The sequence below is a fragment of the Arabidopsis lyrata genome, assembly GCF_000004255.2.
Source record: "Arabidopsis lyrata subsp. lyrata unplaced genomic scaffold ARALYscaffold_6, whole genome shotgun sequence".
NCBI lineage: Eukaryota > Viridiplantae > Streptophyta > Magnoliopsida > Brassicales > Brassicaceae > Arabidopsis > Arabidopsis lyrata.
The window spans coordinates 2541267-2567026 of NW_003302550.1; the positions used below are offsets into that span (position 1 = coordinate 2541267).

The 25760-nt window shown below is 35.5% G+C and overlaps 5 protein-coding genes across 5 annotated transcripts; 1 reads left to right on the plus strand and 4 right to left on the minus strand.

Annotated features, from left to right (window-relative positions):
• Window positions 1-5038: 5038 nt before the first annotated feature.
• Window positions 5039-6619, minus strand: LOC9309343 (peroxidase 53). Its single transcript, XM_021020237.1, has 4 exons — window positions 6245-6619; window positions 5958-6149; window positions 5666-5831; window positions 5039-5585 (listed from the first exon to the last, which is right to left on the minus strand). Exons 1-4 carry the CDS (start codon window positions 6473-6475, stop codon window positions 5206-5208), a joined length of 969 nt encoding a protein of 322 aa, XP_020875896.1. The 5' UTR covers window positions 6476-6619; the 3' UTR covers window positions 5039-5205.
• Window positions 6620-7697: 1078 nt separating this feature from the next.
• On the minus strand, window positions 7698-9499 carry LOC110227190 (peroxidase 54). Its single transcript, XM_021020621.1, has 4 exons — window positions 9186-9499; window positions 8890-9081; window positions 8518-8680; window positions 7698-8430 (listed from the first exon to the last, which is right to left on the minus strand). Exons 1-4 carry the CDS (start codon window positions 9417-9419, stop codon window positions 7946-7948), a joined length of 1074 nt encoding a protein of 357 aa, XP_020876280.1. The 5' UTR covers window positions 9420-9499; the 3' UTR covers window positions 7698-7945.
• Window positions 9500-12684: 3185 nt separating this feature from the next.
• On the plus strand, window positions 12685-20781 carry LOC9309344 (probable L-type lectin-domain containing receptor kinase S.5). Its single transcript, XM_002871183.2, has 2 exons — window positions 12685-14162; window positions 19508-20781. Exons 1-2 carry the CDS (start codon window positions 13061-13063, stop codon window positions 20368-20370), a joined length of 1965 nt encoding a protein of 654 aa, XP_002871229.1. The 5' UTR covers window positions 12685-13060; the 3' UTR covers window positions 20371-20781.
• Window positions 20669-22936, minus strand: LOC9307300 (probable protein phosphatase 2C 68). Its single transcript, XM_021022426.1, has 4 exons — window positions 22289-22936; window positions 21562-21938; window positions 21133-21369; window positions 20669-21042 (listed from the first exon to the last, which is right to left on the minus strand). The coding sequence occupies exons 1-4, from the start codon at window positions 22602-22604 to the stop codon at window positions 20797-20799; spliced, it is 1176 nt and encodes a 391-aa protein (XP_020878085.1). The 5' UTR covers window positions 22605-22936; the 3' UTR covers window positions 20669-20796.
• Window positions 22937-24656: 1720 nt separating this feature from the next.
• Window positions 24657-25530, minus strand: LOC9309345 (late embryogenesis abundant protein 46). The gene is made up of 2 exons (XM_002873231.2): window positions 25358-25530; window positions 24657-25256 (listed from the first exon to the last, which is right to left on the minus strand). Exons 1-2 carry the CDS (start codon window positions 25442-25444, stop codon window positions 24873-24875), a joined length of 471 nt encoding a protein of 156 aa, XP_002873277.1. The 5' UTR covers window positions 25445-25530; the 3' UTR covers window positions 24657-24872.
• Between the last annotated feature and the right edge of the window lie 230 nt (window positions 25531-25760).

Here is a 25760-nt window from a genome sequence, read left to right on the forward strand (position 1 = left end):
CAAAATGTGATAACGATGACCCATCAAACGGTCACGAAAACACTCAATCAGATTATTATTTTTCTTTAGTTTGACCAAAATCGTTATTATTGGCCCAAAACTTTATTCATCACAGTGATGGTCCTAGAAAAACTTGATTAATGTGTTCTTACCCAACATCATCAATACATTTTCCATTAATTATAACTTCTTTTTTAACTTATTGCAAGTTGCTTTCAAGAAAAGTTCTGGACATTAAATAGCTACATTATTATGTGTATGAATGGTAACATGTCATAGATATGATAGTTGGTTTCAAATTAGTACGTTGTCATTAATTACAAAAAAGCTGTAGGGTCTGATATAATTTAATGGAATAGTCGAAAAATTATGTAATTCTACGATTTTGTTATTTTAGATTTTAGTGATCATGATGATATTCGACAATTTTGCTATTTTACAACCAAAGGACGAAAATAGAATATAGTATAGTATCATTCTAGAGTTTTTCAGCCACATATATTTTCTCCTTAAATAATTTTGCCTATAATTATGCATATATTCATAATTCCGTAGTTCCGCAGAGTTGATGATCAAAACCGTAATTTTGTATATTTCCTTAACACATTCCCCATTTGCGTTTTACAAAACCCAAATATCACCAAAAATAAACTTCAAAACAATATATGGATTGGTCGACATGTGAATTATGTTTCTGATGATATACATAGCAAAATATCATGAGTCGGCCAATAGCTACCAAATCGAGTTTAAACATTTGGTTACCAGACCAGTAGAAACAAAATCCAAGTAACAATATAAGCCGCTTATTTCAAATCTGTCACTATATAGGGAAATATTTCTTCTTCGATATCTCGTAACGATGACGACGATTGAAACATTAAGAAGCGAAAAACAAAAGACCATATGGCTTCTACGAATACGAGATACACCACATATGATTTAATCTTTTTTTTTTTTTTTGGGTAGAATTTCTAAATTTCATTTGGGGGTTGAGTTATGGTTAAAACATAGAAAGAGTGTGAAAGGACCCACACGTGTGGGACGCGCGCGGATGATATCCTCAACTAAGATTGGTGTGTGTCATGCTTTTTAGGCTCCTTGCAATAATTGAAGTCATGCATACTCTTATCATTGTGATTATTATTATTTACTATCTCAAGTATTTTTGGCATCTCAATTATTTTTCTCCTCTCTGTCCTACTGTACATTCATTATTGCAAATTCTATTTTCGTTTTGTTTAGATATTACCAGGTATTACGTATATGAATGAATATGCACCATATATTTTGAATTCCAATATGTTATGTGTGTATACACAATTAAACACCGGCCGATGTTGTTCAATAGATTTATGGCTTAAAGTATCCTCCTATGTACATATCATTAAATAGTCTTGACTAAACACTAACCGCTTGTATATTTATGTAACGGATAAGTTATTTTGTGGATAATATAATCCTCTTCACTTTTTTAAACCAAATTTAGGATTCATACATCTTATACTATATTATTTGTATTATTAAATTTTCCCATGCAAAGCAGGGACCTTAATATACTAGTATTAATATAATGTAATCCTTTTCATTTTCCTCCGTTTAATAGATTGTTGTAAGCAACCTAATTTGACCTACCCGCATCAAATCTGAGCGTGATTTATTCTGAACCTAATTTGAACATACAAGTTACAGGTTTACGTTGATTAATTGCTTGCCTAACCGAATCTAACGTTGATTTAAACAAGATACGCACTAGTCTATGTACCAAACTATTGAATGCAAAACTGGTTGTCACAGTCTTGCTCCACGGCTATAAATAGAGGCCAGCTTCCCTAGGCGGCGGCAAATGGAGGTTGCGGCGGTCTAGAACTCAATAGTATAAAAGAGCTAACATATTTTTCCAATTAAAATTTTGAAGAATAGTCAAAATATGTTTGCCCCCAAAAACAAGAAAAAAAAAAGAAAAGAAAGAGAAGAATAACCAAAAGATACAAATTAAACTAACTTGATTACTCTCCTTTTTTGTCAATGAATAAAATAATCTTATATATATAAATTTCATTTAACGGAATCCTTAAAAAACATTCCTCTAAAATTTGTTTACAGAATGAAAAATTTAAGGTATTGTTCTAGAGCTCCTATTAATTTTGGAAAGAATTGCAATGATATTAAGAATTGCAATGATATTATAAGCATAATGAGCTATGTGTATTCATTTTAATCGTTATGACTATGAAAACCCATGTTTAGGTCTGGTCATAATATCCGAACCCGAAGAACAGAACCGAACTCGACCTGAAAAACCCGACCCGAATCCGAACCCGAAGTTTTAAAATACCCGAACGGGTTTTAAACTTCACAACCCGAAAACCCGAACCCGATCCGAACCTGAACCCGAACAAGTACCCGAACATATCCGAAATATAAATACATAGATATAATATATTAGTAATAGTTATACTTGTAATAACTTAACTGTCTAAATTATTCAGATATTAAGATATTTTTGGTTGTTTTAGCCATTTTTGGTTAGATTCAGGTATAAAATACTTAAAATTTATAGATTTTTTGAGTATTTTCAATACTTTGCATAGAATCGGATACAAATTTTTTAATATTTGGATACTTCGGATAAACCCGAATCCGAACCCGAAGTTTTAAAATACCCGAACGGGTCTTAGTTTTCTAAACCCGAACCCGAAAAACCCAATCCGAACCCGATCTGAATATCCGAATGCCCAGGCCTACCCATGTTAGAAAAAAAAGGTTTCTTAACTTTTATGGTAGTCGTTGACATTTATTTTTGACTCTTTTCTAAAAATTCCTACCTAATTTGATTACTCCCCGCTTAATCGTTAGGCCCAGCCTATCCGCCTAATCTGATTATTTCCTGCCTAATCCGATTACTTCCCGCTTAATCCGATTACTCTTTGCCTTATTTTACATATTCCGATTATTTTTAGATTACAAGTATAAAAAAAAAAATTATTTTTGTTATTCAATCATTTGTATTGAGATTTTGTGATGTTTTACAATAACTTATATCCAAATTTTAATAAAAATCATAAAAATTTACCTTAAAGTTTTTATATATTTACTGCAATTTTGAAAACAATATTAGATTAGTATGTTTTAAAATTATTAAAACAACCCTAAAACTAGTCTTTTCTGATTAATCGCTAAATCCATACTGAATATCCAACTAGAGTCTAGCGATTTAAAAAAAAAGGCTTTTAACTAAAGTTCAAACATCCATTTATCAAAAGGACGTTGAAGAGGAGAGAGTCACGTGACAACGTGCCTGATGAAGTAATTATGGGATTATTGAAATGATGAACGAGTGGGGTTCCACTTTGTCTTGCTTGAGAAGAGGCAAATCTCCACACAGGCAATCATTTGTTCATGGGACCTTTTTTCCTTTCTTACAACTTAAGTTTCCGTTAAATGTTATTCTATATTTGTGCATTTCTTCATTATTTATCTTTTATTCTTTTATCTTGTGGGCAAATCTTATTGTCATACTCTGAAGTGTTAAAAGTTACTCTCTCCGTTCCTGAAAATTTGATGTTTTAGTGTTTTAGGTTTGTTCCACAAAGATTGATTTTCTAGCTTTTTATTTTATTTTTTATTAATTGATATTAACAAATCGTAGATTTCAAGCCGTAATGATTACAAATAATTAACTGTTTTAGATTACTATTGGTTCATACATTATTAAAAATATTTAATAAAAAGAAAAAATTATTAAATGATTAAATCATGATTGTTTCTTAATATATGTGTAAACTCTAAAATATCAAATTTTCAAGAACAGAGGGAGTATTAACTAAGTCTTCGAACTATTTTAACTAAATGATAAAATGGATACTAGAGAGAGTTCAGAAACTAATTAAGTGACTTTTTACTTTTTAGCTTTATGTGGTAGTGATCAACTTTGTGCATCTTGAAGAAATTAGTTACTACATTCGACTAACAAATACTATGATTGACGTAAAACTTTCACTTTTTTATTTTCAGTATATCCTTTGACTTTTCTAAAACACTATGCTTTATAAAAAAACACACACTAATATGATTGTAGATTAATACCAATACCATGCTCTTATGAATTTTAATGGTTCTGATTGTTTGCAGTAAGTTTGTCACAAATCGTTCTCATCGTCTGATTCAATTATCTCAAAAAAAAATTTCAAATTTCCTATGGCATTTGTGGTAACACTCCTAATCGTTTGTATATCGACATTGTAATACCCCCAGTAGTAACCATATGAACAATCGAACCATTGACTCAAAGCTTACCTATCACACAAAACAGATCATGTTATCATATATTAAATATAGTATATTTTATTTGTAAGAACATTTGCTTCTATACTGTATTCTAACCTTTTTGATAGAAACAACCTTCACATTCAATTTTGTCTTCTTTTAACCTTTTTAGTATTGTTTTTTTAAATCAGATACTTAAGGCGTTAAAATTGTGGTAGGATCCCTGTCCCAATTATTTAGTTTTTTTTTTTTTTTTTTTTTCATTTTACTTTATAATCAATATTAACTTTCATTAATATTTTATATTTACATTTACAGCCGAAAAATTATAGTTGCTGTCAAAAAATTTACAATTCTTAAAACCAAACAAATAATTTACAGTAGTCTAGAGGAAGATTAGAGAATCACACTCCTCTCCGGCAGTTTGGCGTGGAAAGGGACCGCTTTATCTTGACCGCAAAATCAGCCTACCCAATTATTAAATTTCAAATGGAAATTTTAATTTGTCGGCGAAATCATTCCACAAGGACTGTAATGATGGTTGATAATTCGATTTACATGTTGGACGGTTTTTGTTATCGTTATTGATTGGTGATTCGTAAAATAATTTGTCAATGATAAATTCTCTGTTGGAGCCCATAAGATATAAAGTTGATCTTATATAAAGTGAATTTGCTGCATTCTTCTCGAATAATCCATTAAGAGAATGTTCCATTAATAGTAAAACGGTTAATGTTTTGCTGATTTTTCAGTGAATTTTAGAGTCAATTATATCATTAAATTGCTTAAGAAATATTGAAATGCAATACATATTTGATGTGATTATGATAACAAAAATTATTCAACCAAAGATTGCCAATATGTTTTTTCAAAGAAAAGGAGCTTTAAGGAAATCAACTTCCATTAACCTTCTTACAGTCTAATCTATTCTCTCCATTACTCCCAGTCAAGGGACTGACTAATATTCCCCATGTTGATCATGGACTGAGCAAAGGCCTGAAAAAACAGAGTCTGGTTACTTGCAAATGAAGTAACAATCGCGATGGTGGATGAACCGGTGGTAGAGAACAGCTCTTGGTCTGACTGAAGAAGCCCATTGTTGCTCTGAAGGTTGGTGAAGTAATTGTTATCGAACGCATCTGGTGTGCTCAGATCGAGATTGGTGATCGTTGATACGCTGCCGTTTTGAGGACATAGTTGTTGAAGAGTGCTGAGAAGCGTTGAGTTTAGAGTAGGGTCGGGATTTCCTGTCCCGCTGAAGTTAAATAGTCTGTTGTTGAACACTCCACATCGAGCACGCCCGAATGTATGCGCACCTACGTCGATCCACAAAAGTTGGCGTTAGGGTTTTGTTTCAACTTGAGCCACAAGTAACTAAATATGTAGATGAACTCACCAGATAAGGCAACTAGATCGTTCATATTTAGCCCGACAGCCGAAAATTTAGATGTGATGTTGCTAAGACTTTCGACCGGAGAAGGAATGGACGAATTTGCCCCGGCTAGGTTTGCAGTGAGACCATCTCTTCTTCCTAATAATACAGTCCATGATGGCCCTCCTGCCTGAAGATAATCAAACGTATATGTTAATAAATATATACGTGTTTTAATTGTTACTAAAACAGAATTATACCACAATAATTTTTAGTTATGTTTTGTTTCATATGTTCACAAAGAACATGTAATTACCAAAGATACAGAGGCCTCTGAGGCAAGGGCTAAAACGTCAGAGCAAGAGACAACACCAGGGCAAGCGTTTTCAAGGGCAGTCTTGATATTATCGACAACGTTGAATCCTCTAGCTGAGTTTGCATTCGGACCAGCGTTCTTCTCGCTCTGGATGCTTCCACTGTCGTCAAGCAAGATCGATGCATCACAGCCCTTTAGAATAATAAAGAAGCAAAGTAGCGGTTTAGGGCGAAACAGAACAATCGGGTTTTATGTTAAAAGAGTTGCATCGAAAAAGATTAGTATACATTAACAAAGCAATCGTGAAAATGAAGGCGGATTAGGCTGGCTCCAATTCTTGCATCAGATTGAAGAGCTTGCTGAATAGTGCTACGTACGATGGCAGAGGCGTTAGGGCAAGTCCCAGAGTAAAACGTTGCGTTTAGTTGCGCAGATGATGTCCTAAACATTGAAGAAACGATAACAATAAGACCGATGATGAACAAACCATCACAAGTAGGAAGATTTGTTACAGCCATTAATTAGGTTTTGGAAAACGATGATATAGAGTTTTGATTAGTTATTTCCACTGATTGGTGCGGAACTCATGACTATGCTTGATCATTTTGAAATAATTGTATATATAGAGAGGAAAAGTTGATTAAACGCGTATTTCTTGACTGATCATGAAAATGAAAGATTTTGAATTAAGCCAACAACTATAGATTAACGTGTGTGTTTGTCTACATAGTCCAAAAGATGTGAAAAGAAAGCTGGTGCTTCTACATTTTGTTTAGTTAAAAGTAATTTGTCTTTAGGTTACACCATCTCCATCGATTGCATTATTGTAATCCTCCCACGCGGTTGGTAAATGAAGTTACAAATAGTTTTATAAGATTTTGCGTTCTTGAGACGAAATCGTTGGTCAAGAAAATCAAGGTTTTTTTTTTTTTTCTTTCTTCCATAAAAAGATTAATACACTACTAAAATATGACCATATTTAAAAAAAAAAAAAAAGCTTTCATATAAATATGACCATATTTCAATCTCAAAATTAAATTTATTATACAGCCAACATCTATAATGCATTTAGATTCCCATGTTTAATCAAGGGAATTTCATATAAACATATATGGAGATACCTACGAGATTGGAGATCTCAATATTTTTAAAAAAGCTTTTTAAAAGTTAGTCTACAGTTTTAGACATTAGTTTATAAGTCACAGTTCTGTGAATGATAAATAATATTTGAAAGAACTGCTGCCTTCAATAGTTGTTACAGCTATATTTTCAGAAAAACAAAAAAGGACTCATAAATCAAATAATGAGTTGTTATTACTCCACTGATTTTGATGAAGAATCTGCAAAAGTCTCAGATGTTCCTTTGACATTAACTCATAGAATAAACATTCAAAGATGCTCAAGTAGTTCCGGTAAATTTGAGATGTAGATTATAAAATCATAGAATAGATTATGCTTCTCATTTTTCAAAATATGAACATATGCCTTAATCACTTGATAATTAACGCTTAGCTAAATTAAACTCTAAACGTAATTTGAAAATTGATAGTGTTTCAAATCAGTTTATAGTTGTTGCTTCCAAATCTGAAATAAGATCTCAACCACTTTACCGTACTTTCTATTAATTTCTCATGACGTATAATTTTTTCCATTGAACGACACTAAAAACATTAGATTTGATAATTCATGACATGAATCTAGTTGTCTTAATTTTGTCGTTGTGAGTTGTGACACAAGATATTTAGATTTGAATCCGATAGATTGTAACAAAAAGATAGACGTTATACATGTATACATGTATTTAGGCATAATAAAGTTTTTAAAATATTAAAATTTTCACAAATGTAAAACACAACCCATGAAAGTTAGCATACCACTCACTTTTTTTCTCCCCAAGCAAACTTATTTTTTCACAAAAATGATTCAGCCTAGGAGTAATATTTATTCATAATATGATAAACAAACGGTGAAACTGATCCCATCGTTGTTTACATATCTGCTACACTCACTGGTCCGTCAGATTGTAACTGAATGTCCTCTGCTTCAGTGGCTGATGACTGTCCATTGACCACCTTACAATCTTGTCTAATCTCTCCACTATTCCCAGTCAATGGACTTATGTTCCCCATCTTGATCATAGACTGAACAAACGCCTCAAAAAACAGAGTTTGGTTACTTGCAAAGGAATTAACAATCGGGACGGTGGCTGAACCGCTGTTGGAGAACAGTTCCTGGTCTGACTGAAGAAGCCCATTGTTACTCTGAAGGTTTGTGAAGTAATTTTTATCGAACGCATCAGGTGTGCTCAGATCGAGATTGGTGATCCCTGATGCGCTGCCGTTTTGAGGACATAGCTGTTGAAGGCTGCTGAGAAGTGTTGAGTTCAGAGTCGGGTCGGGGTTTCCTGTCCCGTTGAAGTTGAATAGTCTATTGTTGAACGTTACACATTGACCACGCCCAAACGTATGCGCTCCTATGCATATTGAACCACAACAGAAATGACCTAATTAGGGTTTTGTTTGAATTAAGCTGCAAGTTATTGAACATGTCGATGATTTACCAGACAAGGCTACTACATCGGTTGTATTTAGCCCGACAGCTACAAATTTAGATGTGATGTTGTTAAGGCCTTCGAAGGGAGAGGGAAGAGAATTGGCTCCAGACAAGTTTGCAGTGAGACCATCTCTTCTTCCTAATAACACAGCCCATGAAGGCCCTCCTGCCTGAAGAAGATGATTAAACATGTACATGTTATCAAGATTAGGAATATTAAAAACATGCTTTTTAGGTAATATTAGGGATATTTTTTATCCGGCCCGGCCCGGCCCGGCCTGTGATTAGGCCCGTGGACAGGTCCGCCAAGCCCAGGATCGGCCTTTAGGTATCGTAATTTTGTGTTTGATATGTTTTATGAAGAAAGTGGTGTTATTACCAAAGACACAGAGGCCTCTGATGCAAGAGCTAAAACGTCAGAGCAAGAGACAATGCCAGGACAAGCATTCTCGAGGGCAGTCTTGATATTATCGACAACATTGAATCCTCTAGTTGAGTTTGCGTTGGCAGGAGCGTTCTTTTCGCTCTGGGTGCTTCCAGTATCGTCAAGCAAGAGCGACCCGTCGCAACCCTTTTCCAATGTAAAGAAGCAAAGTAGCGGTTTAGTGTAACAAAATTTAGAAGGCTTAATGATAAAGTAAAAATCAAGAAGCTTATTTAAAGAGCTTCTTATACATTAACAAAGCAGTCGTGAAAATGAAGGCGGATTAGGCTTGCTCCGATTCTTGCATCGGATTGAAGAGCTTGCTGAATAGTGCTGCGTACGATGGCAGAGGCGTTAGGGCACGTCCCAGAGTAAAACGTTGCGTTTAACTGCGCAGATGATGTCCCAAACAATGAAGAAACGATAACAATAAGGCTGATGATGAAGAAACCATCACAAGTAGAAGAAGATCTTGTTACAGCCATTGATTAGTTGTTGCAAATTGGAGAGTTTTGGATTAATTAGCTTTTCGTTTTACTGATTGATTCTGAACTTATGATTAATCTAACTAGTTAATAATCATTATATAGAGAATAAAAGCTGATTTAATCTTACCTGATCATGAATGTACAGATTTTAACTTAAGCTTATAATTACTAGTCAAGGTGCGTGTTGTTTACCAAGTCAAAAAGTGAGAAAAGATGGCGCTTCTAGATTTTATGTAGTGCGTGTTTGTTTAATTTAGTCATTAACGTTTAGAAATGTTGAGTCTACAAGATTCGTTTCTTAGTCACGTTCCACGAAAAGTAAATAATACTATGTGAAAGAGTTGTTAGTTGTTAGGGCACTTTACAGCCCTATTTTGAGGGGACATATAGGTTCATATTTAAATGATTCTAATGACTTTTTATTTCGCTAACTTTTTTTTTTTTTGACATCTTTGGATCGACAAGACCCGATCCATAGCCAATCTCTACTACGCGGGGTAACGCGATTTAGTGGAGTCGAACTCCGGTGGGAAAGGCGGAGTCAAATGGACTTAACCACTTGACTAAAGGCACATTCTCCTATATTTTGCTAACTATTTTGACAATCTTTAAAATATTGTAGGCATGTTTGAATTAATTTTCTCTAAAATCCGAGATGACAGTCAGTAACAACATATAGTGATCAACAATGCTAATATCATTTTCTAACCTACATATGTTTTTTATTTTACAAGTTTACCAGAACATCGAAAAATATTAATAAGATTATATATAATTAACTCGAAAAAATCTATAGAAATTTAATATTAGGAAAATTTCAAGTATACTAACAAATTAATCTTTAGGTACAAGAATATTCAATTATACAAATTAAAATTTGGATATTCAGTGGAGGCCATATATAGCAAAAGAAATAGTGAAACTTGCTTCGATCGGGAATCAAAAAGTCCATAATTAAAACCAATCTCAAAAAGATGATGAACAGATTTGATTAAAAAAAACTAATGAAATCTCCATTCTGTGTGACATGCACGCTACTATACTGTGATCTTTTTCGATCGTTAAAAAATTAAGTCAAATGATATGACTTAGCCACCTTAGCCAGACCACCAACTTACTTATTCACGGTAGAAAAAACATCAAAGAAACATGCATATAACACAATATGCTTAGTGCATTAGATCTTATCATCAACCCATTCTTCTCTTCATAAAACCGGCTATTCAGGGGTTTGATTCCCAATCAAAGCAAGTTTCACCTTTCCCATGCAATGATCGATTTCTCACATGATTTGTTTTCTATAGTTTTTTGGGGTGTGAAAAAAGATTCAAGCATCTGAGGTCTTATATAAGAAAAACTAAGGATAAGAGATAAGGATTGAGAATCCGAATATAGTAAATCTATCATCCAAAGGCTCAAATTAAGTAAATTTAGGATAAGGAAAAAATCTAATAAAATCTGAAAATCTCCAAATGCTATTTTTTATTATGTTAATACCATTTTAGAGTTAAAAAAAAGTTTGAATGGAATTTTCGACAACTTAATGAATCAAATTAGGTTGTTTTCTTTGTATTCATATTTTTTTTCAATGAAAGATTTTTCATTATATAATACAAAAGTGGGATTCAAGGGTGAGATATGTTTTTGGAATGCGGTTTTGATATACAAAAGCCGGCGGAAAACAAAAAAAATCTCCGGAAGCTAAAGCCCGATACATGAAAAACACAAGATATATAGGATACAAAAGTCAAAAAGTAAAGCTTTCGAAATCACCGGAAAAGTCGGAGGAGAACAATAGTCGCAGAACTAAGATCTCAAAAGTCGCATACTAAAGGACCTACAACCGCAAACGAGGTAGAACCAAAGATAAAAGAAACTGTGAAGAAATAACCCAACTAAAACCGAATATCCCAAACATAATAAGCAACGATTCATTTTCACATTCATTTTCTAGATTTTACAGATTTTATTTTTATTTATGGAACCGTCAAACCCTAAAAGCCATGTTCGGGATGGTAAAAATCCCATTATTTCTCTATTTGAATCTCTATTTTCACCTCCGTTTTCGTCCACGTCTCACGCTCGTTGGCCACAAGTGCTTGTTTCCGTGTCATTTGCGTTTGCTCCTCCTACAAGCAAATATATACTGCTTTAATTCTTCCTGGTTTTTTTCCTTTTTGGATGAACATTTATTCTTCCTTAATGCTTGAAATTATAGTTCTTCATCTTCCTCTAGACATATGTAAAGTTTCTAAAACTTCTCCATTATTATTCCTCTTTTCTGTCTTTGGTCAAGCGTCTACACTGCTTTAGCCGATCGGATCCAAATATTCGAAATCTTTGCAGCTCATTCTATTTGGTTTGCACTTCAGAATGTCATCAACAACTCCCATGTGCGTTTTAATCCAATCATTCGTTATGCTTTTGGACCATCCAAACTCTTCTTAATATATCATCATTAAATTTACCCATACTACTACTATAAAGGTAATAGACAATAATTGTTGTTCAAGCATTTCTTTTGTCGAAAACTGGCAAAAATGTCCATTTATAGTTTTTCTTTTCATCTATAACTTATTTCTTCATGTTTTACTCTTATACAGTTTGTCTTTCTTGTCTGATTGTGTCAAGCATGTTTTAAAATTCATTCAAAAACAAAAAAAATGTGCAGTACACGTCTATTGTGATTCAGCATAGTTCACGTACCATTGATTTTTTTTTTTTTTCAAAACGTGTAGAAGTTATCAAAGCAGGGTCCAAATATCTTATCTTATATAGTTATATTAATTAGTCGTATGTTGAATTTGAGAATTGAAACAACAAATGATAATAATTTTTTGTTGCCGAGAGCCTCCCCAAGCGAGTACCTGATAGAAGTCACTATAAAAAGAACAAGTTGTAGCTTTATATGAATTTTCACATGTTAGCTTGTGCAAAGAAAAGTAAGACCTCATTACAAAGTTAGTTTTATATATAGTATATTATATAGTAGTAATAAAGAACAAACTGATAGCTGCTCAAGATTGACTAAAAGTTATATATAGACATTGTTATTTGCATTCATTTCGGGTTTGATTGGTTACATTATAACCTCTTAAACATTAATGAGTTACATATAAATATCTTCTTCTTTTTTTTAATTCTCAAGATGTTTTGACCAAAAAAAAAAAAAACTCTTAAGATTTCAATATGAGTTTTCAAATACAGAGGTTACTTCTAAGATTTGTTTTTGAATATGCTTCAATTACGAAAGCCCTTGAGAATTTATCAAATCTTCAGATTATTTTTAAAACAATTACTAGATTTCAACTTATATTTAAATATTAATTTACACGTAATTTCAACGTTTAAATAACACAATCATAATACATAATTTTGACAAATTAGCTAGATAAGACTTATCCGACAACCCGTTAAAATTAGTGACAGGTCAACTCTTCGTTGTTGAATAAAAGAAGATGTAAAACCAAATTTCCAATTTAGAAACAGTCGTATTATGACCAGATTCTCCGAGTAAAACTTTAATCTCGACGACGAAGCCATTTTTAATATATTTCCAAACCCATAAAGAAAACCATATAAGATTTAATTTATTGTATGTGCAGAACCAAAAAAAAACACAAAAGAAAAAACACAGAATGAGATTTTCTCTTGCGTGGAAGCTCCTGTTCTTGATTCTAACTATAGCTTGTAAGCTCGAGACACAAGTGAAGTGCTTAGAGTTCAATTTCCCTGGGTTTAATGTGAGCAATGATCTGGACTTGATCCGAGACAACTCATACATTGTCCTTGGAGCAATCCAAGTGACTCCTGATGTTAGTGGTGGGCCTGGTGGCTCTATCGCCAACCAAGCGGGCAGAGCTCTATACAATAAGCCTTTCAGGCTATGGAGCAAAGATAAGAATGCTACTTTCAACACCACTTTCGTTATTAACATCTCCAACAAAACTGATCCCGGAGGCGAAGGCTTAGCTTTCGTTCTCACACCCGAGAAGACCGCTCCTCAGAACAGCTCAGGTATGTGGCTCGGTCTGGTCAATGAAAGGACAAACATGACTCTCGAGTCGAGGATCGTTTCTGTTGAGTTCGACACAAGGAAGAGCCATCCGGATGATATTGATGGAAACCATGTGGCTCTAAATGTGAACAACATCAATTCTGTTGTTCAAGAATCCTTGAGTGGTCGAGGGATCAAGATCGATTCCGGAGTTGACTTAACCGCACATGTGCGGTATGATGGTAAGAATCTATCGGTTTATGTCTCTAGAAACTTGGAGGTGTTTGAACAGAGGAACTTAGTGTTTTCTAGGGCTATAGATCTCTTAGCCTATCTTCCGGAGACAGTTTATGTTGGATTTACCGCTTCAACAAGCAATTTCACGGAGCTGAATTGTGTGAGATCATGGAGGTTTGAAGGTTCAGAGATCGATGGCGATGGAAACATGTTATGGCTCTGGATCACTATCCCTATAGTGTTTGTTGTTGTAATAGGAGCTTTCTTAGGGGCATTGTACTTGAGATCTAGGTCAAAGGCAGGGGAAACAAATCCGGATATAGAAGCTGAGCTAGATAATTGCGCTGCAAATCCGCAGAAGTTCAAGCTGAGAGAGCTGAAGAGAGCAACAGGGAACTTTGGCGCGGAGAACAAACTCGGGCAAGGTGGGTTTGGGATGGTGTTTAAGGGGAAATGGCAGGGTAGAGACATAGCTGTGAAACGAGTTTCCGAGAAATCGCATCAAGGGATATCACAAACCAAGAATCGAGCTTGAAGAAGAAGAAGAAGATTCTGTTTTATTCATCGTAAAATATCAATGTACAAGTATAGCTGTATTTATACAAGTATCTCACTGTAACTAACTAATTAACTCAGGTAAATTAAACTTAACCATCTGTTAACTATCATGTAGTCAACGTCAGCTCTGTTTAGTCAACTCTATAACTCTGATACGCCCCCCTCAAGTCTTAACCTGGATTTTGAGGAAAGTAAAGACTTGATATAGACATTCTGGAGAGTAAAGAGTGGAACTGTGATGGACCAAGAGCCTTAGTGAGTATATCTGCCAGTTGATTATGTGTTGAAACATGTAGAGCAATGAGAAAGCCTCGCTTGATCTGATCCCGTGTAGTATGGCAATCTATCTCTATGTGTTTCGTTCGTTCGTGGAAGACCGGATTGTAAGCAATGTATAAGGCGGATTTGTTATCACAATAAAGCTTTGCAGGAGAAGAACGAGTTACCTGCAAATCCTTAAGTAATTGATCAATCCAAATCAACTCACAGGTAGCATGAGCCATAGCTCTATATTCTGACTCAGTGCTGCTTCTACTAGCCACTTCTTGTTTCTTTGATCTCCAGGATATAAGAGAGTGACCTAAGAAGACACAAATACCAGAAACACTTCGTCTTGAATCTGGACAAGCTGCCCAATCCGCGTCTGCAAAGGCACTGAGACTCAGATCAGAATCAGATGGGAAAAATAAGCCCTGTCCTGGATTAGATTTCAAGTATCTGACAACTCTCTGAGCTGCTGTTAGATGAACACCAGTAGGACAAGAGATAAACTGGCTCAGTTTGTGAACAGCAAACGTAATATCAGGCCTAGTAATCGTGAGATATAGAAGCTTCCCTACAAGCTCTCTATAGACAGTAGGATTGGCCAAAAGTTCACCATCTTCTTTACTGAGTTGCACAACAAGATCCATTGGAACAGCACATGGTTTGCAGCCTAAGAAACCAGCTCCTTCAATCAAGTCAAGTGCATACTTCCGCTGACATACAGAGATCCCTTTCTTATTCCTTGCAACTTCCAAGCCAAGAAAAAACTTCATAGGGCCAAGATCTTTGATCATGAATTCTCTGTGTAAGAGATCTTTAAATTCCTTCTCAGCTTCTAGATTGTTACTAGCAATAACAATATCATCAACGTATACCAAAACTGCTAGAAACACTGATCCTGTCTTTCTGGTGAATAAAGTATGATCACCAGCGCATTGTTTGAATCCAGCATTCATTATAACAGTAGATAAGCGATGATACCATTGACGTGAAGCTTGTTTGAGTCCATACAAGGACTTATGGAGTTTGCAGACTGCATTAGGAGGTAGAGGCTGACCATCAGGTGGAGTATATCCCTGTGGTAAGCTCATATATATCTCTTCATCTAATTCTCCATGTAGAAAGGCATTGGATACATCCATTTGGGTGAGAGTCCAGTTCTTAATAGCAGCAACACCTAAAAGAAGCTTCACTGTTGTCAGCTTTGCTACAGGGGAAAAAGTATCAAAATAATCCACACCTTCTTCTTGTGTATACCCCTTAGCAACTAAGCGAGCTTTGTACCTTTCCACAGTACCATCTGCATTATATTTGATCGTAAAGACCCATTTACATCCAACAACATTATGACCAGGAGGAAGGGAAACAACAGACCAGGTCTTATGTCCCTCAAGAGCAGTCAGCTCCGAATTACATGCATTTTTCCAATATTCAGATGCCATGGCTTGTTTGAAAGTATGTGGTTCAGTTTCCAGAGTAATAGCAAGAATGAATTGTTGGAATTCAGGAGCAAGAAGATCATAGGATAAGACTGAGGACAATGGATAACGGGTTGATGGTATAGGAGTTGGGATAGTGTTTTGGGTTAGATAACAATGGTACTGGGATAGATATGAGGGTGCTTTAGCATTGCGTTTAGGTCTAACAGGGTCCAAAGATGGTAAATCAGCAAGATCAACAGTAGGTGATGATATTCCGGTGTTAGAGTGTGAATTATGAGATGATGATGATGAATGAGTCGATGATGAAGATGATGTATGTACAGGTGAATTTAATGATGATGCTGGAGAAGTATGAGATGATGATGGGGCATTCTGAATAGGTGATGATGATGTTGATGGAGGATATGACTGTGGTATAGTATGAAAATATGATGATGCAGGACAATCAGCAACAGGCAATGGTAGAATAGTATGAGGAAAAATATCATGTTGTAAATCTTGTAAATCAACAAAAGGAAAAATATTTTCATGAAACACAACATTTTTGGAAATGTAAACTTGATTAGTATCTAAGTCTAAAACCTTAAAACCTTTTACACCAGATGGATAACCTAAGAAAACAGAGGGTTTTGCTCTAGGAGAAAACTTTGTGCGATGTTTAGGTAATGTAGAAACATAACATAAAGAACCAAAAACTCGAAGCATAGAATATTCAGGAACTTTATTCATTAGCTTTTCATAAGGAGATTTGTTATCAAGTAAAGGAGATGGGGTTCTATTAATAAGAAAAACTGCAGTCTGAATACATTCACCCCAATAAGCAACAGGAACATGCGATTGAAACATTAAAGATCTTGCAACATTCAGTAAATGCTGATGTTTGCGTTCTACAACAGAGTTCTGTTGCGGTGTATCTACACAAGAAAAGTAATGAACCATGCCTCTAGATTTGATTAAAGAAGTAAATGACAATTCCGGAGCATTATCTGATCTAATGGCTTTAACATGCTTACCAAATTGTGTTTCTATCAATTTTAAAAATTCTGGAAAAACAGTAAGAACAGAACTTTTCATTTTCAAAAGATATATCCATGTTACTCTTGTGCAATCATCAACAATAGTCAAGAAATATCTATATCCTTCATTAGTTTCATGAGAAAAGGGACCCCAAACATCAAGGTGAATCAAATCAAAAGGTTCTAATGCAAGATTATTATTAAACTCAAATGGTAATCGTTTTTGTTTTGCCAAAGGACAAACATTACAATGAAATGATGAATGTAAAGAACTCTTAGAAATAGAAAGCTTTTCTGAAAGATTTTGAAGTTTTGCTGCAGAAGGATGTCCTAGGCGTTGATGCCAGAGATTTCCATCAGCAGTGATAGATGCAACGAAATGATCAGAGACAATAGATGCATGTAAATCAGCTTGAGTCAGGACATAAAGATTCTGAAGTATACTACACTTTCCAAGCATCAAGCCCTGAGTAAGGTCCTGAATGACACAAGAATCAGAGTAAAAATGAGCAGAACATGAACTTGTTTTCACTAATGAGCTAACACTAATCAAGTTAAAATTGAATGATGGTATATGCAAAACATTATAGAGAATCAATGCAGATGTAAGATGAATGGTGCCAGTGTGTGCAATAGGTACTCTAACACCATTTGGTAATGATACTGTCTGATCAATTGCGGGTTTAAAATCTTTGAACAATGTTAGATCAGAACACACGTGACTGGTTGCACCACTATCTATAATCCAAGCACCAACAGGAATAAAAGAGTATAGAGAAGAAAGACAATGGTTTTGAAAGGTTAAAATTTTGTTTTGGAATTGTAAATTGGTTGATGGAAATGGAATCGTACCTGAATCAGATTCACAAGCCATAACACCATTTTCTGTTATAGTAGCCAAATTCGAAGTTGACTGTTCTGGAACATGAAGAGACTGAAGTTGTGCCACTATCTGTTGCACCTGATCCGATGTCAAAGAACTCAAATCAATATTGTTGTAAGTAACCTGAGCTGTTGTGGGAGGAGCTTCAATCATGACATTAGCAATAGCATTATCCTTTTGAGGAAAAGATGGCCTCCATTGTTGAGCATTGACTTGGAATGGCCTCTGCATTTGCTGAAAGTTTCCTTTAGGCTGAAACTGTTGAGTATTGACCTGTTTAGCTGGATAAGTATTGTACTGTTGAGCTGAGTATTGTTGTGGTCTCTGGCCATATAGCTGAGTAGCCTGAGACTTAAAACCAGGGATATAACCAGGAGGATAGCCGTGTATCTTATAACACTTGTTAACCATATGTCCTGTCATCCCACAGTGAGTGCAAACAACCTTCGGTTTACCTTTATAATTGGCATAAGCAATCATTTGATCCAACTCTGATGATCCTGAAGTCTGGAAAACAACATTACCAGCTTGACTTACAGGATTGATAGATTTCTGTCTTTCATCTTGAACTACTATGTTGAAAGCTGCTTCTAGAGATGGCATTGGCTTCTGCATCAAGATATGACGCCTGGTAGGTTCATAAGCTTCATTCAATCCCATTAGAAATTTAGTCACACGACTCCTTTGTTGCAATTTTTCCCATAATTGTGCAGCATTACACTCACAATGTCCACATGTACACACTGGTAGCTCAACATAATTCTTATAGTTCTCCCACAAAGTAATCAACTCAGTATAGTATGCATTAACATCACGAGATCCTTGCTGTATTGTGCATAACTTTTGTTCAATTTCATAGATCCTTGTAGCATCATCCTGATTAAATCTAGCCATCAAACTCTTCCAAATTCCTTCAGCAGTCGATATAAACAAAAGACTCTGACTAATATTCTTGGCTACAGAGTTGATTAACCAAGTCGCTACAAGATCATTACATCTAGACCACGCACCAGCATTAGGATCATTATCAGAAGGTTTCGGAATCGTACCGTCCACAAAACCAAGCTTATTTCGCACATTGAGTGCCATACGCACAGATCGGCGCCAAGAATGAAAATCTACACCACCGGTGAGACGATCGGAGACTAATTGCAGTCCGGCATGATCACTCTTATGAAGATAGTAAGGATTATCACCTTGTTCATTAGAAAAACGAATCGGAGCAGAAACATCCGGAGGATTTGAAGAAAAACTATGCGATCCCATATCCAATGTGGAAATCGGGAAGATTCAAAGAAATTGTGATGAAAACGAAACAAGAATCAATCACAATCGAGGTCAATCAAAGAGAAACGAAAAGAATCAGAAGAAGAAATGAAACAGAAACAAGATAATCGCAAATCGCAAGAAGAATGTTGACGATGAATAGATCCAGAGAAGAAACGCTTATTTTCACGGAAGATAAAGAATGCTCTGATACCATATCACAAACCAAGAATCGAGCTTGAAGAAGAAGAAGAAGATTCTGTTTTATTCATCGTAAAATATCAATGTACAAGTATAGCTGTATTTATACAAGTATCTCACTGTAACTAACTAATTAACTCAGGTAAATTAAACTTAACCATCTGTTAACTATCATGTAGTCAACGTCAGCTCTGTTTAGTCAACTCTATAACTCTGATAAGGGAAGCAAGAGTTTATAGCCGAGATCACAACGATCGGTAATCTGAATCATAGGAACCTGGTGAAATTATTGGGATGGTGCTACGAGAGAAAGGAGTATCTTCTGGTTTATGAGTATATGCCTAACGGAAGCTTGGACAAATATCTTTTCTTGGAAAACAAGTCAAGATCAAACCTAACATGGGAGACAAGGAAGAACATTATAACAGGGCTATCTCAAGCTTTGGAGTATCTTCACAATGGATGTGAGAAGAGGATACTTCACAGAGACATAAAGGCAAGCAACGTAATGCTAGACTCGGATTTCAACGCCAAGCTCGGCGATTTCGGGCTTGCGAGGATGATTCAGCAAAGCGAAATGACACACCATTCAACCAAGGAGATCGCTGGAACACCTGGGTACATGGCTCCGGAGACTTTTCTCAACGGGAGAGCCACAGTTGAAACAGATGTGTATGCGTTTGGAGTTCTAATGCTCGAAGTAGTCTCAGGGAAGAAACCTTGCTATGTCTTGGTCAAGGAGAACCAGAGCAATTACAACAATAGCATTGTGAATTGGCTATGGGAGCTATACAGAAATGAAACCATCATGGATGCAGCGGATCCGGGAATGGGAAGTTTGTTCGATAAAGAAGAAATGAAAAGTGTTTTGCTCTTAGGACTCGCTTGCTGCCACCCGAATCCGAACCAAAGACCCTCCATGAAAACGGTTTTGAAGGTCTTGACGGGTGAGACTAGCCCACCCGATGTTCCTACAGAGAGACCGGCTTTCGTGTGGCCAGCAATGCCTCCATCTTTCAGTGACATTGACTACTCTCTTACAGGGAGTCAGATTAATTCGCTTACTGAGCTTACTGGCCGATGACATTAATCTTTATTTGTGTGTTCTTCAAGAATTATTTGATAATTGAGTTTGTTTCGTTATATACTACTTATAACTATCTTTTTAGGGGCATAGAATTTGATTGTGCTACTGATTAAAAAAAAGTGAATTTGTTATTTTTGAATTTTCCTTTGTTCCTATATTTCTGTGTTTGTATCTTCCTCTGTTCCTACTGAAATCCAGAGAGGTAAGATTCTGCTTTTGGATTTTTGGATGTCTGTTAATGAAGAATGCATAGGAAAACATTGGGATACATTTTGATTATTGGATACCAATGAGCAGTTCAAAGATTTTTTTACCTACAATTTTGTATCTAAAATCAAACGTGTTGGTACAAAATCGATCCGTGTTCATTTTTTATCATATCTGTGGTAAGTAAAATAACGAAATGTACAAAAAATAAAAAATCTAAGAGAAGAAGATACTGAACTTGGAAGGTCCAACGGTATGAGAAAAACCTTTAATGGACAATTCAGGAACAGTAGCTTTCTCCACCATAAGAAGCTCATTGTCTATGAATATCACAACCACCGTTATATCATCATGAAAGAATCTCCTCACTCCTCTCTCCACTTTCTTCAAATCATCGTAATTCATCTCTCTCTTCTTCGCAGCTATGGTCATCGCTCTTCTCACCAGCCTTCGAGCTATTCCCTGTGTTTGTTTCATTCATATATATAACATCAGTGAAAGCAGAAAGAACCTGGGAATTAACTGTTATGAATCTTAGGTGGTGGCACGTACAGGACGAGGGTGTTTATTCACTATTTCTACAGCTTGCTGGTTGGTCATTTGTTCCCAGAGCCCATCTGATGCGAATATCACAAACTTGTCACTTGTTTGTAAGACTCTTGTGTAGACAGAAGGCTCTGGTGATAAAACCGGTCTTTGTAGCTGTTCAGCGAGATGGAACCGCGGAAAGGAAGGGTCAAGAGAGAACTCTGGGCGCTTTAAGTACGCATCCCCTATTGATCTAGATACCTGAACAAATGAAAAATGACTTATAGTTTGATAAGCCAAGATAACATAGAGGGTCTGCTTGAAGATGTAAAGAGCTACTCATTAATAAAGTCTCTCTGGTTTGGTCAACAGGAACAAAAATGGCAGCTTCATAGCTTTGTTCTTATCGTAGTGTCACAGCACTTTGATATGTGATTAGAGAGTTTTGCAAACCTGAATGATGCCTTTGATGCGCCACACACCATGTTTGAGAACAACGATATGTGGATCATCCGGATGCAACGACCTAACCTCTTGTCTAACTTCTTCCAAAGCAGCATTGTGATCACTTGTCAATTGCTCAGCTACTATCTTGTTTGACCTATTATTATTACTACCCATGGAACCAAGCACAGCACGAGAATCGCCAACATTAGCGATAAGCAAAGTCCCTTTCCAAATAACTCCAACCAAACAACAAGACCCAACAGCTGCAATCAACGGTTTTAACCCGCAAGTCCTTCGCACAAGCGTGAGAAACCCTTCCTCTGTAGCAGAAAATGCAGCTCTCAGAGTCTCCTCTGAGATAGAACTCCTTTCTCTCGAAACTCCTAAAAGATCAAAACTATAATCAAGAAGCAGCTAATGAAAACCATTCTAATCCAAAAAGGAACAAGACAAAGCTACAAAATCCAGAAACAGAGAGAGACCCCGAGACAAAGATAACCTGCCAAAAAGAAAAGTTTTGTAATCTTCATATAAAAAGTAGGTAGCTCACCAAATATCGATATTAAAAAAAAAGTCAGGATTCACTTCACTGTTCATCAGATGCATAAGGATTTCAACTTTCTACCAAAATTTTCCGATCATCATAACCAAATCTTGAAAGAAGAACACAGAGAGTTCAAAGTGGACTTTGTTTGACTTCAAGAACACAAAAAGAAAATTAAAAGAAACTAACTCATCAAATGAGAAAAGAGATGATCAGAGATGTATCTAGAAGCTTCAGGACCACCATGACCATCGTAGACTCCGACAAAAACGGCACCGTTTCCAGTCTCAACTTGACTATGATCTTCAATAACCTCGTTAGCTTGCACAACAGCCATAGAGAAATCTCCGAAAGAATGTCTCTCGAGTTCTCTAGACCAAAGAAGCGAGTCACCGGAGGAAGAGTCACCGTCATGATCATCATCATCATCATCTCTGTTCATACGGCCGTATCGACGCATAGGTCGTAAACAAAAAAGAGCCATTCTCGCTAACCAGGAGAACATCCCTCATTTGCTCTCCACCACGAGAATAAACTCTTTTTAGGTCGCCGGAGACCAGACCGGAAAGATGAATCTCGTGATTTGTTGGTGGGGAAAATCAGAATTTTTGGATCGAAAAGCTTGAAACAGGTGAAGAGAGAAAACGAGTTAACGAATCGGAGATTGAGAAAAAAAAAGCAAAGTCTTGTTTCTTTTATTTTGAATATGAGATTTTAGATAAAACTGAGAGTAAAAAAATGTGAGATTTTTGGAGCAAAAAGGAAAAGACTTTCGTTGATCTTAGAGAGTGAGAGAGTGGTTGAATCAAAGTGTGAAAAATATGATTTGTGTAAATTAAAGTCTACAAATTAAATTAAAATTATATTGATGACGTAATTTTTGTTCGTATTACCAAGGAGCTTACATCATATTTTTCTTTGTTGATTTGTTTAGAACTAAAAGTCTGAAAACGCGTTTTTCTTACCAAAAAAAACTTGCTCTTTATACTTTTTCTTTTTTTTTGCAAAATTACAAATAATATAGTAATATATAAAAGAATCATACTAAAATTAGATAAAGCAGCTTTTAAATCTATAAGCTGTTTGTAAGAAAATAAAAAATAGTAAAAATAACTTTTTTTTCAATTCAATTATTCAAAGTAAAATTTTCTATTTTTTAATTAAAATCATATACCTTAGCAAGTAAACAGAAGATGAAATGAAATCAATCAAAGAGAAATTTTTGTACAAAAATATTTTTTGGTGAATATAATTTTAAATTCATATAAAAAGAAAAACGAAAAAAAAAATTGTTTTAGTTTAAGTTTTTTTTCTAAACCAAAAATTTACTAAAAAATTCATCAACAACCGCTTAATTAATATTTTATTAACTTAAAAGCTTAAAGTCCATGAAATATGATAAAAGAAATATTGTATTTTTTACAAAAAAAAAAAAAAAAACCTAAAAAAAATGTCTAATATGTTTTATCTCTTTGGATGGCATAAGTCATTGTTGCATACTAGTGGATCGGGCCTGGTTGTGATGTTCATTTTGTTCCCTGCTCTCTCTACTTAAACATCTTCTTACCCTCTCTCTATTCTCTATCCTAAACCGGGAATCATGACATGTTGTTTTCTCTGCTTGTGTATGAATCATATTATTTCTATTTTCAGTTTATTTGACTTAATCTTTGAGAATTAATTGTCGAGCCGAAGTAGTCAACTCATTAACCAACTCTTTCGTTTAATTGGGCATTGGCATGTTGGTGTATTGTTGAGGACAATACATCAATCCTTTGTTGAATCTGGCTCTTGCAGGGAGAATCACTAATCCAATAATTAACTTGACCGTCTACTAATATATATCTGGCGAGAGAAATGGGGTTCTGGAAAAGCTAGCTCTATCATCATTGTGACTTTTTGCTCTGTTTATTACTTCATCGATTTGTTTTGTGCGACTGGCTTTGAAAACTTTACCATTCGGTAGTGCTCTGAAGATTCGACGAGTTCTTTAAGTTACCAATCACAATTAAAACTCAAAAGATTTAATATGCTAAGCCATGAAGTAAAAGCTAAGTGCATCTTTAGGTTGCTTTTGGATATTTACAGTTACATACTTGCTTGTTTAGTTGTTTTGTCTTGCGAAATCTTACACTAAATAATGATTCAACCACCATCGATCACAAAGCTGGGAACGATGTCGTGACCGTCGATGTGTGTTCGACGTTACATTCGTTGACAAGCAGCAGAGTCCAAGAAAAATTAGCCAACCCATGTTGTGTAATGTTAGTATAGGACTGAAAAATCAGAAAGTTTGGTCTTTTCTGTCTTTCTGTTAGTTTCTCCTTAAATATTAATATTGGTTGTGATCATCTAATCGTTAAAAAAAGATGTTTATTTTAAGAATCTTCATCATGGTGCAAACTTCAAACCATGATTCATGGTACATGTTGTATACAAACTCGTTGTGCAGAGAAGTAAATTTATTTGATATGTAGTAGATCAATTCAAATATAATACGAATGTTTCTCTTCGAAAAGTTAGCAATGTTTTGTTATTTCTAATTTGCATGGGCATATTATTGTTAATGGATAATTTTATTACTGTTACATTGCATGAACATACAACTCAGAAAGTAGGACTCTGTCATCAAAGAACAAAAACTAGATGAGATCGAAGTCCTACAAGGCTACAATTATTCAGAAGAACCAAAATAAAGAAAGGACCCCAAAACACAACATGAATACACAAAACCACGAAAGCATCGAATTAGCAAATAACAGAACAACACCCTTTATCCACTATATCCCCCGCCGGTTCCGTACGGACCAGGACCGACGTGGGTGTTATGAGCAGTTGTTGTCAGACCAGTTCCTGTGTTCCTTCCGATCGGGTCGGTCACAGCCGTACCCTCCACAACCCGGTCTGTCAGTTGTCCTGTTCCGTGACCAGGCAAAGCCGACATCTGGTGTGTCCCAGTGCCATGTCCGACTTGTCCAGTGGTCGAGTGAGTGGCTGTCCCCAAACCTAAACCGGTTCCAGCTCCAGCCGCTTCTTTCATGGCCGCGTTGTACTCACGCGTTTCTCTCTTCTGCATCTCGGCTTGATTGATCTTATCTTCTTTAACCTGTGTAGCCATCTGTTTCTGAACAGGGTCTCGTGTCTTCATCTTCTCAGCCTTTTGAAAAAAAAACAACAAGACACCATTTTATTAAAACGAATCATAGAAAAAATCATATTGTTTGATTGATAAATTAATAATAATCACAATTATGTTACCTTTTCCTCCAAGGTAGCTTTGGTTTTGTCCATGCCAGACTTTGCAGAAGCTGCAATATTCGAAGCTGTTTCTTTCATCGACTGCATTATTACCGAATCTCTCTCTCTCTTTTCCTTTGTGAAATTTTAAAGATATCTTCTGATTATTTTTTGTTTAATGCTTTGCTCACCGAGCATGTGCCATAATTATAGGCTTTGCGTTCGCCACGAATTATTAAATTCGAAAAATTGTGATTAATATTTAATTACGTTCTCGAGGACACGTCAGAGAGACGTGTCATAAAAGAAGAGGTGGTAGGCTTTGTGTTTCAGCTATTGGACTTACACGTGTTGGAACCCTTTGAGTCGTAGAGATATAGAATGTCGACGCGTGTTAGGCTTTAAAGTTCGCCGCTTGACAGCA